This window comes from Sceloporus occidentalis, unplaced genomic scaffold, assembly GCF_023333645.1.
Source record: "Sceloporus occidentalis isolate IW3139 unplaced genomic scaffold, rSceOcc1.0.p SCAF_37, whole genome shotgun sequence".
Lineage (NCBI taxonomy): Eukaryota > Metazoa > Chordata > Lepidosauria > Squamata > Phrynosomatidae > Sceloporus > Sceloporus occidentalis.
In genome coordinates this window covers 5,207,175-5,221,133 of record NW_028317017.1, presented here as the reverse complement: position 1 = coordinate 5,221,133, position 13,959 = coordinate 5,207,175, and the positions used below count along the sequence as shown (strand labels likewise).

General features: G+C 39.7%; 1 protein-coding gene across 1 annotated transcript; it reads right to left on the bottom strand.

Annotated features, from left to right (window-relative positions):
• Positions 1-721: 721 nt before the first annotated feature.
• LOC149297765 (N6-Methyl-AMP deaminase-L-like) lies at positions 722-13,737 on the bottom strand. Its single transcript, XM_089488212.1, has 10 exons — positions 13,693-13,737; positions 12,025-12,155; positions 11,455-11,515; positions 10,138-10,222; positions 9,790-9,871; positions 8,342-8,468; positions 3,318-3,398; positions 2,754-2,880; positions 1,423-1,523; positions 722-922 (listed from the first exon to the last, which is right to left on the bottom strand). Exons 1-10 carry the CDS (start codon positions 13,735-13,737, stop codon positions 722-724), a joined length of 1,041 nt encoding a protein of 346 aa, XP_089344338.1.
• Between the last annotated feature and the right edge of the window lie 222 nt (positions 13,738-13,959).

The following is a 13,959-nucleotide window of genomic DNA, read 5'->3' as shown; positions in this document are numbered from 1 at the left end:
TGATGACTCTTAAAATTAGGGAATTTAAACATGCATTGGATTGCCATGTGGCTATCCTGAATCTAAGGTAAGATCAAGTATTGAATACGTTCTGGTGTACGTCTTTACACCAGAAAAAAAAATGGGCTGAATGGCTCTTATGTACCGTTAAAATTAAGGATTCTATGCTCCTATGTCAATTGACTTAAGTCTTTCAACCAATAATTTTTTCCCTAGCCTAGACCTACCTCATTTTCCTTTTTTACTGCTACTTTTATACGAAACCTCAGATTTGTTGAACAATTCCTCTTTAGTTTTGTTTTAGGACATTATCAATAGCTGGATGTGTATTAAAGTAGACACAAAAGAATAATGATCTTTTATTTACGCAGCGCTTCATACAATACATATAATCAAGTCTAGAATTAGCAGACTAGGACAAACTGATACATTATTGTTAATAAATATGCAGTCTACTACATGATTTTCATTCGTCATTAGTGACACATTAAGAACACAAATGACCTTAAAAGAATAAAACCTTTTTTCTAGTAAAATATATTTAAAGCTTCTGTGTGCGGTACAATCTTCATAAAAACTATTTGTCTGCTGATATAGACGTAGGCTCTATGACACACAGACATATCATGTAATATTTTACTACTGGCAAACTACCAGGTTATAGCTATGGCCGGGACGGTGTTCAGCTTTAAGCCAAGACGTCCTTTCTTCCGGCTACATATCATGCATCTTCTTCCAAAAGCCCTTGTTTTAGCTTCGTCCACTTTTCCTTTAAGTTTGACTTTATACTCTCGGATGCAAAAATGTAATCAATGGCTTGTTCTGAAAGATCCCATATTTGCTGGGAATTCAAGTTGAAGGTATTGGCTGCCACTTGGTACTCCAGTGAAAGATCGGTCGCGAATACGCCTTTGTCATCGGTCTGCAAGACAGCAAAAACCCATATCAGCTACCGTATTGAACGTGTTTGTGCCAGCCATGACGTCCAGCGCATTGTACATGTTAGTTGGTTTTATTCGATAAAGAGGGAGCTGGCTGAAGAGCTCACTGACTTCACTTTACATGATAGACTCTAGTGAGCGTCTGTCACAATAGCAGCTTGGATGGCCCTCTATAAAAGCATAATAAAATCACTGAACTATGCATTAAGGAGGGCCAGCTCAGCCCTGAAGAAATGAATGCCAAGAACCCTCGTCATTTGGCAAATTGTTATCCGTTTTCTTTATCCCAACATGAGTTTCTAAAGGCTGAGCCTGTATCCTTGTTTGCCTGGCAGCTCTCTAGCTGTCTACAACTCTCATAACTCACAGCAACCCATCGGAGAGCTGGACCACAGCCACAAAGCTATCAGTTAACTACTTCTCATACAGTAACAATCTATAGATTAATTTAATCCGAGGCAGTAAATTGAGGGATCCTTACACAGAGCACCGAAGGGTGACCCAAGCTGTACCAAAATCCAAAATGATGCTTGTCGAAAGAAGGGACGGTCTGTCCTTTAATATTTGAAGTCAAGCAAAGCTCTAAAGAGTGATAAAAAGAACAATCAGGTTATTATATGTTGAGTTAGCATAGGATTAACCCTCCTAGTAGCCATACCACTTGAAATAATGTACGGTTTGTCACTGGTTAACCCTTTACATGCAAACACATTGTGGAGAAACGTGTTGCTTTTTCCCCTCTAGTACTTAAACAGGTGTGACAAAACTAGTTTTGTGGATCCTACGCATATATCTTTATATTTCTGGAAAGTAACCAACTCAGCGAGATGTTTAAGAGGCTGCAGGACAGCCAAAATACAAAATCTAATGGTTATATAGACCATACAGTAAATAACCACCTGTAGTTTGCACAGTTGTCAGATCTGCATATACAGAGATGTGAATATTCTGTGCCAGCTACATAAAAGTACATCATACAGAATTTTCCACTTTGCCGACTAGATCTGTTATTCTCAATTCACCAATTTCCTTTGAAATGCTATTTTTGAGATGATGTTCATAGTCTAACATATGGAAATTGATTTTCATTATTCTGTGTGTGTCCACAAGGCCGTGAGTCATGACATGATAAATTCATTTCAAACAGACAGTGAATCAAAACACATCAAGACACAACGTGCGTTGCAGACCCCACCGATAAAGATTCTGTAATGGAGACAGGACAGGCAGTTTGCAGATCTAGCTCTATAATGTTTTGAGCAGGAGTGGAGAAATCTACGTAGAATGAGACCGGCGAGATGTATCCAGACATCATCATCATGTAAAAACGTGGCAGCAATAACATTTTAGGAGCCATCTAGATCCTGGGATTTGTCAAGCTCCAGTTATATAAACGTCTCGCAGGACAACCAATGTTGGTCTATCAATTAACAGTATGTTTAAGTAAGCGTTACATGGAATCGTGGAAGAAGTGCACCAATTCTATTTAAAGTTAGGTTCATGGAGAGTTATTTTATGATCTGTACCTCCTAGTGCAAAGAGACAGCTAAAAATAAAGATATCTTTGACCTACTACTACTTCCTAACTGCTTATACAAAGGCCGTAGAATTGCTGGCAAACCAATATTATATAGAACATTTTTTGGGCTATGTTGAAGACAGCATAGCCTCTGTTCACTAACAGGTTAACCTGTATTAAGATTTATGTGAACTGGCTCACATATTCTAGGTATATACAATATGGCCCTTGACATATTAAAAATCATGATTAGTGCTGCAATCAATTTGTATTAGCTATAGGGGCTTTCATACCTAAAGGTATCTGCTTTTGTTTCACCGTCTCTACTATGTCAGGCGAGTTATTCATAAACGTTCCATGTCCGATTCGGTCTGGGGGAATGGTGAGTAGAAGCGTGGTCTCCTCCTGTTGACTGGGTATCTGCGATAAAAAAGGGTGATATATATATTATATATAAAATGTCTCAATTTAAAAAGTAGCACCTTAAACTCTTACTTGCGTCAGCTCAAGGAAAATAGGAAAATTGGTCAACATAAGAATTTTTCACATGCTATTAAAAAAAAGTTGCGAAACTATATTTTTATATACAATACGGTTAATGTGAGAAAACGGCAACTGTTAAATGTTCAGGGGAAGTAGATCTTTATTTTAAAGAAACTATTTAAATTGCTTTGAAGAAGTGCAGAGTGTTACATTTTACTGGCTGTACCTCTGCAGACTTCAGATTTGATTTTCAATAATTTCCATTTATTCGCAAAACCAAAATATGCTATTCTTTTCATTTTTACACACGCACATCTTCGCCTGATCCAGAAATACATTAGATGATGGTAGATGAGTTAATATCGGTTATGTACCTCTGATAGATGAAGAGCCAATTTGAGCCCGGACCTTTTAGCTTCACTGAGTGGATCGATGAAATCCTTACCGTGCCCTACCTTAAAATGGAAATAATTATATTAATTTCAGTGCTGCACCAATCCACAAAGATGAGAAGGACATACAAGCATGCGCCCTGATACTGTCAGACCAGGCTTATTCACCAAGCTTGTGACTTCAAGAGACCCGCAAAATATCCTAAAATGAGACAGAAATTCAGTATCTTCCCAGAAAAAAATGCCCATTTGGATTAACAAATGGGGGGGTGCGGAGTCCCTATATAGGCTATACACCTATATCACCCAGACACACACTGACAACGCGTCACTGTCAATCACACGGACTACTCTCAGCCACGTCCGTGTATATTCAGACATACACCACGTTCAGTCAAAACAAATGTAATTCTCAATAGGATGACACTCCGATATACACATCTCAACCACCATCTTACCCAAGCACTCCTCTTCACATTCACAACCAGCAGCTATGTGTCTGACATCATGAGACCCCTCTAATTAGCCACCTGTGATGTAATGTTATGTTGATTTGTGACACTGTTAATGTTGTTAATTTCCAAACTCTAAAGTTCTACCTTAAATACTAATATATGGTCTACCTTAAGTCCTGTGATGCAACTAGGAGGGGGCAGCAGAGAGAGAGGAAGAGAGAGCATGGAATAAAGAAGTTTCTGCCTGATCTGTCTGTCTTTATTGTACATACAACACACCACCCAGCTACTCATAGCAGAATGATCCCAGACTGCATATCACCCCCCCAACTAATTTAAGCTGTACACTTAGCAGGGCCTGGCAAAGCATACTTGCTTTTATTCTGCGGTGGTATTGGAGCCATAACTGTGAGATTCTTATAACTAGGGCTGAAACAACGAATCGATAAAATCGATAATAATCGATAACGGAAATCGTTGTCGACGATTTCCGTTATCGATTAATCGAGTGATCGATTCGTTGTTGGCTCCTTTTACTTACCTCCGCGAGCGTTCCCTGCTTCCGCTACACGCTCTGCACTGCGTGACGGATGTGACGCGTTCCGGAGGTAAGTATTCTTCATGTCTGTGCGAATCGCTCTGTGCGAGTGGCTCCGTTCGCACAGAGCGGTTCGCTCTGTGCGAGTGGCTCCATTCGCACAGAGCGATTCGCGGGGGTGGGGGTGGGGTTTCAGGGGATGCAGGGCAGAGTGGGGGTGGGGGGGCAGGCCAGGGTAGGAGACTGAGTGCAGGGCAGAGTGGGGGTGGGGATGCAGGGCAGGGTGTGAGTGTGGGGGCAGGGCAGGAGACTGGGTGCAGGGCAGAGTGGGGGTGGGGGTGCAGGGCAGAGTGGGAGACTGGGTGCAGGGCAGAGTGGGGGTGTGGATGCAGGGCAGAGTGGGTGCAGGGTGTGAGTGTGGGGGCAGGGCAGAATGTGGGGGCAGGGCTGGGTGCAGGGCAGAGTTGGAGACTGGGTGCAGGGGCACAGTGCAAAGTGCTGGGTGCAAAGTGCCAGGGCTGGGTGCAAAGTGTTGGGTGCAAAGTGCCAGGGCTGGGTGCAAAGTTCTGGGTGCAAAGTGCCAGGGCTGGGTGCAAAGTGCTGAGTGCAAAGTGCTGGGTGCAAAGTGCCAGGGCTGGGGCAAAGTGCTGAGTGCTGGGTGCAAAGTGCCAGGGCTGGGTGCAAAGTGCCGGGTGCAAAGTGCTGGGTGCAAAGTGCCAGGGGTGGGGCAAAGTGCTGGGTGCAAAGTGCTAGGTGCAAAGTGCAAAGTGCTGGGTGCAAAGTGCCAGGGCTGGGGCAAAGTTTCTTGAACAGTAACAGTCCACCTCTTTTCAGAATGTTTGGGGTTATTTTGTTTCATAAATATTGTGTTTGGGTTTTTGTACTTTGAAAATATTGTTTTTTTATTACATCATAACAAAATAAGAATGTTAATGTAAATTTTAAGTTGTTTTTTAACATCCAGTTCATTAAATTATTTTAAATAAACAAAAAATTTGCATATGGTTTTTTTTTATCCGATTAATCGAAAAAATAATCGGCCAACTAATCGATTATTAAAATAATCGTTAGTTGCAGCCCTACTTATAACTATGACTTAAAATTCAGGTCCTGAGACCTTAAACTCTGCAAGTGATGTTTAAAGTCAAGACACTCCATAACTAATATATATTCCCACGCAGAGAAACGCGTGACAATTCATTGATTCCTACGATGAACGCCAATAGGGTTTAAATCCTGGACACTACAGGTAGGCAAAATAAGCGGAACGTTTTTTTACAATCCTTATTTAGAACAAGAATTATTAACAAATGTAATACCGATCCGACTATTGCTTAACTAGAATCTCTGGACACATCTCAGGAGCTATGGAGCCATGGCTCCAAAAAACATTACTTTTGTGTTTTTTTCTTACTGTCTGTGAAAGTATTCATTTCTGGCTTCTAAAAATCTTTCTCTAGCTCCCACATTCTAAAATAAACATGGATTGTATATTTAAAGCTAATCAACATCCTATTTTAGGTATCACAGATTTATGATGCCACATTCAAGAAAGTCTGCAGTTTTTTCTCCCGCAGCGTGTAAGTAACCAATTTAAAAGGGATATTCTAGTGCCACATTCTGACCCACCAAAGAAAAATGCATAATTTAATGTGTATTTTTTAACTGAAACAAAAAACGCACTTTTAGTAGAAGCTGCAGCACACAAGGCCCTCTGCTGGAAGCAGCCAATTGCTGGCAGGAAAGTGCCTACATTGAAGTCATTGGGAACTCTTTAAATTCAACCATGGAGCTTAAAATTCTGTCCTAGCGACATAACAAAAATACATCACACAGCTAGGGTTGCCACCTGGCTGGTATTTAGAGCACCCTGCCAGACTCTATTTTTTGTTTCATTTCATGGCCGGCCTGTGTAAGCTCGCTGCCTGTGGAGGAAAAAGCCTTATGTCCCTACTCCTGCCTGCATACACAGGAGCTGTTTAAACATTTGCATTTGCACTATTTGGTGAAGTTGTCAGATGTATTTGTATTTAGTGTTCCCTTTAATTTATTAGGTTTTGTTCAATAAGTGTTATTTATAATTATGTGATTTTATTATTTGAATGTTTGTGTGATTTAGGAACATGACCTTCGCGTATGTATTGTATCTCTTATATATTACTTCCTGTGATGTCACACATATATAATCAACTATGCAAATTAGCACAGACGGTATTTTTTTTAGCAAGAAACGTGGCAACCCTACACACAGCATATGTGCGCAATGGCAAGCATTAGATGTGCAAGCCAAGGAGCTGGTGGGTGATTCTTATTCATTCCCCCATGTACTTGCAAAGAAGAGAAAAAGGACCTAAAAAGTTATAGAAATTAAGATGTGACAACATGTTTAACTCCTTAAGAAGTGAGCATTTTGAAATATTGGAAGAAGAAAAAAAAAAACCCACAAAAAAAACTCATGACTTATTTGAAAATGTTTATTCATGTACCAAAACAAATGAAAAAAAAACCTGCTAGACAGATGCTAAATATTTGTCCTGGGTTTAGAAATACCCAGTGTTTTTAGCAAGTCACAGGGTAATAAGTACAAGTAGTGTTTTGCTATTTCAAAACCCTTTTTTTTCTCAAACCAGGTCATACTGCCCCATTACCTATTTGGGACACATTTGAAACCATATATTTATGTTGTAGGGATTTTTATTTTTATTTTATTTTTTGCCCTCGGGTGGAGGGGGGCCACACGAATTTAAACTGGTCATCCTGGCCCCCCCAGTCCTATTCGGGACATCTCTGAAGCCAACCAATTCAATTTAACCCCATCAATTTATATTTTTTTGAAAACTAGACACCTCAGGGTATTTCAAATGGTGGCATTTTAAAATGTTTCCGTGCACTAATTATACCCCCTGTATTTTATAACCCCCTGACTTTTATAACCCCAGAGACGTTCCATGAGCACAGCCTTTGACCTAGAGTGGCCAGTGACATATCCCTTACGACCTCGTCCTTAAAGGGTTAACAGTTTGCTTCATTGTAGGGACAGCCTAATCTCCCATACAACCCCCATAAACAGAATGATTTGCAAGAACTATAATGTGCATGCATTACCTGCCAGAAAAGAAAGAAAAAAATAAATAAAAGACTCCAATGAATGTACCGCAATCCCCACCCTGCTCTCTGGATATGGTGCCACTTTTGGCTGCTTTCAACAGCCAATTACTAGCAAGAAAAGTGCTGCCAATCGCTGAAATCTTGTTAGATCTCCTTGAACTCTAAAGAAGATCCTCCAATATGACATGTATTAAATTGTGTATGATGGCTGGAATCTCCCTTTAAGAATCTAAAATTCTATAAAGTAGCTGTAAAGTTTTTTTTCAGTAAAGTTTAAAATGTCAATTACCAGCCATTATGGAATCTGTGCTCAAATCTGATGCAGTTTTAAAATTGCTAACTTACAAAACCATTTTATATAACCCAAAAGCAAAAACAATTTTCGCTAAGCAGTGTTTGATACAAATATCTCTTCATCTTGGTAAGGTTGTCTTCAAATCAGAATGAAAATAAAGAATATCACAGTAGTATCCTTACCTCTGCAGACATCTATAGCTATAGCATTTGTTACATGTACTTTAATATACACAGCCTGTGTTTTGAGACAAATTAGCAAACATTTACTTGTGGCGTAACCATGTAAACATCGCTATTGTTTGTTTCTCTACATTATCTCACTAATGCCTATATCCCCACAGCAGATGGCTCATCTTAGATAAAGCCTTTTAGTCGTGGTATCCCACAACAGCAGTAAGCAGTGACATAGGCAGATCCGCCTTAAATAATTCACCGCTTTCGGTATCTGTTCCTTGAGGCATCCTACGACAGTCATTCGTGAATCCCCCGCTGCTTATTTAATTAAACTATTTAAATTAATTTAATTTTAATAAGTCTGTCTAAAAATGTCCGTATGTTCTTTGTGTCAATTACGTTAAAAAAAGTAATAATCAGAACAGGAAACTCACACTTGGGTCACCGCTGAGATCCAAACCAAGAACGAGATCATCGGTGGAATGGAAAAATTCTTCAGCAAGTTTAACAGTCTCCATGGCAACTGTAGAGCCCCCTCGTCTATCAATCGCCATTAGGAACCTGAACAAACAGAAAATGTATATCAGGTACAGAGTGTTTTGCAGATTGTGACCAGTCTGCTGTAGCACAGCCTGGATATTTATTTATTTTTAAACACAATGACTACTGCCAAATAGTATTATTGTATCTTTAGTGAGAGAATCTCACTTAATCCTGTTATTTTAATAGGCCTTTTAGAGGCCCAAAGAAAACTCAACTAAAATAACACTGGATTAATAGGATCATGATCAGTGACACTTTAGGAGTTGTGGCTTGCCAAGTTACCAATGCAAGTATAATATGCTTTATAAACACGCTAACTGAACTACATTGGTCAATTGTTAGTCTTTTTGACCATAACTAAAGTTTTTGAGTCCACACATTAAGTGTTCAAAGATGTCCGTGTGACACAGTTGAAGGCGTTACTAATAACAGATCAGATGCACACGTTGCAGAGCCAAGAAGTACCTCAATGTAATAGAGGTTTTGTGTAAAAAGTAGAGTGCAAAGCTTTAAACATTCTCATCCCAACAGCTGCCGATGGTATGGTCCAATCAGCAGAAACATTCAATTGGTTGTTACTTGATAAAATCACTTTGCACCACAATCCTTTTAATCAGTGCAGACCAGTCTTCTCACTACTACATGGTTGTTAGATTTATCTTGTCCTGGGATGACATGCATACCCCCTGCTGCAAAAAGGGGGTAGCAGATCCCCCTCCGGGTTGTCAGGCCTCTGGCGAGCTGCTGCTCAATGAGCTGGTTTCTCATCCGATCTCTCCAACCAGCCTATTTACACTGAGCCAGCACAGCCTTGGTAGGCGGCATTAAAAGGTGCCACGTGCCTTTAGGCCATATAGCGGTGGGATATGACGTCATATCGCGACACTCAGCGTCTTATGGAGCACACCGCATTTTAATGCTATAAAGATGCTGGACCCAGGGCAGTGCCAGTGGAAAAATACACCACTGGCACCAATACAGATTGTGTCTGTGTAAACGTACTACATGTGCCTAAATGGGTCTTATTTAATTTCCCCTAGTTAACCTTTAATTACCTCTCCCAGCTCTTTATCCCCCACTGAAAAGTTTCAGGAGTGATCCATACTAATGGCATGCTAGCCAGCTAAATCTGCTAATTAACCATCAAGCCAAGCCAGGTGGAACCTAGCAGATGTACAGAATGTATCGTGTATCAACACTGTGCAGGATACCCCTTACACCAAAGAATAGTTATACCAAGTTGAAGCATCCATTACAAAAATAAACAGAAGTGTGGGGTCAGGGGTGGAAACTGCCAAAAGAAAAAAAAATTCTTTATAATATATATGGCATGTTTTACCTGACATCAATGTCAAGTTCCTCTTCTTTGCATTGCTTGATACCTTCAAGTACAGTCTCCACGTACATCCTTTTGGTCATACCTATGAAGGATCACAACGGTTTTATACAGGAAAAGGGGTTCTTTACCGAATAATAAAGGCATGAAGCTGTGCATTAGTGGCAAGCGAAGGTTGCCAAGATCCACAGCAATCGCATGATGGTTGTAGATCAAACGCAACCTGCTGTTCTCTAGTTGTAGATACATACTCCCATACGTCTGTGACCTTGTGGTATTGATTATCATTTGCTTATTAGTCAGTGCAGTTTAAAACATGTGGATAGTTATAGTTAGAAGGTTGTGTTGTACCTGTGGGAGACTCTCTAGGGGTGCTTCGTAATTCTAAATATTTAACACCATCATCAGCAAACTCTTTGATGACATCTTTAGTTACCTGGGTAAGTAAACAGAGAAATAGAACAAATATAACATGCAGCAGAGGGACCTAAACATGTCAGTGTTTTAAGAATACAAATATCCGGTAGGATGGGAGAATAAAATCCCACCAAATGGGCAGCTAAATTGGTTTTACATAAATAATAGTTAAGTCAGTGTCTTCATGACAATGTTTTATCTACTTACATTCCAAATTAGCTACCGGCTTAGCAGTGTCCTGGGAACATTTGTTATACGCAGAAGAATGGGAAGAAATAAAGCAATCTGCGGGTAACTACTAAATGTGGCCCCCCTTGTAGGGATAGAAAGGACAGTTCCACAGGTATCTTCACCCCAATAACACACACTGTTACCTATATATTGTTAATTATCACCTTTAGTTTGGGAAAAAATCTATCTATCTATCCCAGCTATGTTTGTCCTTGCACAAAGCGCACAGTATAATTCCAGCCCCAAAGATTAGGAGCGGCAAATGCATATACAGATACTGACTCAAGGTCAATATGATCATCATGTTTGGGCTAGCTATGAAGACAAAACAAGAAAACAGATATTTTAGTTTTGGGAAAAACTGAAAAATGAGGTTGGATGGTAAGCTCGTTTGAGCAGGGCCCTCCTCACCCGTTTCCATTACATACTATTTGTTATGTCCCGTCTACCCATTGTACAGAGCTACATAATATAAAACAATAAATAATAATAAATGCTCAAGAGCTTAAAGTGCGGTGGAAAGTGCCGTTGTGCATTCCCTGAGTGTAACACTTCAATCTAAATGCAGCTTTAGAAATATCATTTTGTGTTCTGCTAATTCTTTAATCAATAAAAATGTTGCCTTGGTCAAAATTTTATAAGTTTCCAGGAAATTCTTAATTGTCATGTGACACAAGCAGGGCCAGACTGGCAACAACGAGGCGGCCCAGAGTGCAGCCGGGGATATGTAGCCACCGGCTACGCGCTTCAGTGCTTGATCTGCAGATCTAGTGAGTGCCTGGCGCTATCGACAAGAGGCCCACCAGGCATTTGCCCAGAGTGCCAAGGAAAAAAAAAAAAGACATATCAAACATTTGTGCTTTTGTGTAATTATACATTGAGAGGAAATATTAATTCCCACAATTAAAGCTGTGACTAAGTGGCACAGCATCAATAAGATACAATCAGCAATTACTCAGATTATTACCCGCATATGTACATCTTTAATTTTACTCTAAACAGGTACCGGAGCCAACTTACCAATAATATGTCTTCTGCCGTATCTGTAATTTGGTGAATAATGCGAAACATTTCAAAACATCTGCAAACAAATACGAGTTCATTATGATCCATTAAATACCAATTCATCCTCAACTACATTGCAGAATATTGTATAGCAATGCATGTTTAATAGACTTCATGCGTTTTATTTATCAAGCAGAAAGTGTTCCGCACGTTACAGGATGGGAATGCATGAGAAGGCTTACCAATTCCACAAAAACAAAGTACCGACGTATGCAAAGAATCCCAAACAAAGATAATATTGCAGCAATACATTTGTTTGCTGGCTACAATATAATACATATATATATAATCACTCTGAGCATAATCCCCTCTATCTGGCTCCTACCACAAAAAAGAGAAATGTAAATAAGAAAGAATTCCATCTGGTGACTTCACGCCAGCCAGTAGTTGTGCCTATTTTTGTACACTATTGCCATGCATGGATCAGTCTCCCTAATCTATGATGTAAGGAGTGTTCTCTTCAGTGTAAGTTGAATGCTCGTTGAGCGAGGTTCCATCCATCCTTGAAATATCCTTAACACTCACTCATCTAGAGTCCTTTTCTGGCCTTTGTCTATCATTGTCATCCCATTCTGAATCTGCAAATGAGGTTTTTTGGCTACCAGCTTCTTCATGGTTGCAGAACTTATGGATCCATTCAAGTGTGCGTGGAGTTCCTACACAAAAGAGAATATAAGAACAAGTCATTTACTGTTCACATTTTTTTTAGTTGGCTTTGGATGCAAAAGCTACAATAATATACCTTAAGCAAAAAAAAAAAAAAGTAAGATATTGTGCAACGACATGATTACTTTAATAACTGAAAAAAATACTTTCACATAATTTGTACCGGTCTCACGTCTAATGGAAGGCATTATATACATTCTAAAATGTCAGCTCTGACATGCTTTGTTTTCGAAAGAATTCACATGTTATCTAAGAAGCTTCTGTACGTTTTCAGATAAGATATCTTATCCAGAGAGGCTATTCGGATGTTTCATACGGTGTTCTGTCTAACCCTACTTCATTCAAGAAATACATCACTGTTAACACGGCAAAACCAAGAATATACTGTATAATGTCAAACGAGAAAAGACAATGTTACATCTTTACATTTAACCTTGTGGACACAGCCAGGTTAGCAGCTGCCCATCCATGCATTCTTAAACAAGAAGAATTGATCAATGCCGTACCAATAAGAACTCCCAGTCAACCGCTACAAGGTACTCGCAGTTAACAATGAACCTTATATTTTGTCTGGAATGACAAGTAGATTGTGTGTAATATATATATATATTATACACACACATATATATATACATATATATATTACACACACATACACACAGTAGACATACATTTTTCTGTTAATATTGTATATAAATATTAGGCGAGAATCCATTATCTGGGAAACTTTGGGTCCTGCAACTTCTGCAAGTTGACTGGTGACATCAGGCTGGATCAGATACGGTGACTGCATAGATGACGGCAGGTCTTACATGAAACACCAACCGCATACAACAAACAAATCAATTGTTTATGCTACATGTTAATGCTTATGTTCAACGCCATTCTAGAACAAGCACTGGTAAGCATGACAAACTTGCAGCCACAGAAAGAGAAAAAAAAAGGACCACAGACAGACATTAAAACACTTTCATTGCTTTTCAGCACCGGGACACCATTATCTTTATCAGGACAAGTCAAAGGCAAGGAAGAACTTGCTCAAAGAGCTTAAAATCTAGAAGACGTTCTAATGTATTACCAAAGTATAACACGAATAAATTATGCAAAAATTACAAAAAAAGATAAAACATATGAAAAAACTGATTAATAGCCCTGTGACATGACAGATATTCAGCAATAGTTATAGATTCCATAGATCTGCTTTATATAATCTATGCCTCCCGCAGGATTACAAGTAGAAGACATTGCAGAACCTGTAATGATGTTTTAATGAAGCACTTCCAGAAATAAGAGCGATTTATGACATCACATACTGTACAAGTATTAAAAGGCCAGAAATATGTATTAGGAAATATTTTATTGCCCGATATGTGAAACATGGTCAGTAGTCTATATACACGACATTATTTATGAAATAACTCAAGAGAAACCGATTCTCGAACCCCGCCGCATACATATTAAATCATGAGAGCAATGCACTAAGGATACGCGTTATGCAGTGAGCACCGATTAATGCACCGATCTCACCACTTTGGGAAGGTCCCGGTAAAGCCACACGCCCGGTTCTGCCATGGTGCTCGCAGGATTTAAACTAAGCTGCCCTTCAGCAAATCAGCGGCGCGCGCACACTGGCTTTCTTAAAAGGCTCCTGCTGGGTGACGTCACGCCGGCGACAGAAGGCTCGCCTTGATTGGCCAGTGACACTTTTCCTGCTTACAGAAGGCTCGGTGCTTACCTTGGACACCGGTTTAATACGGTAACCCCGTTCAGTGCCAGGTTAATCCCTGACAGCAG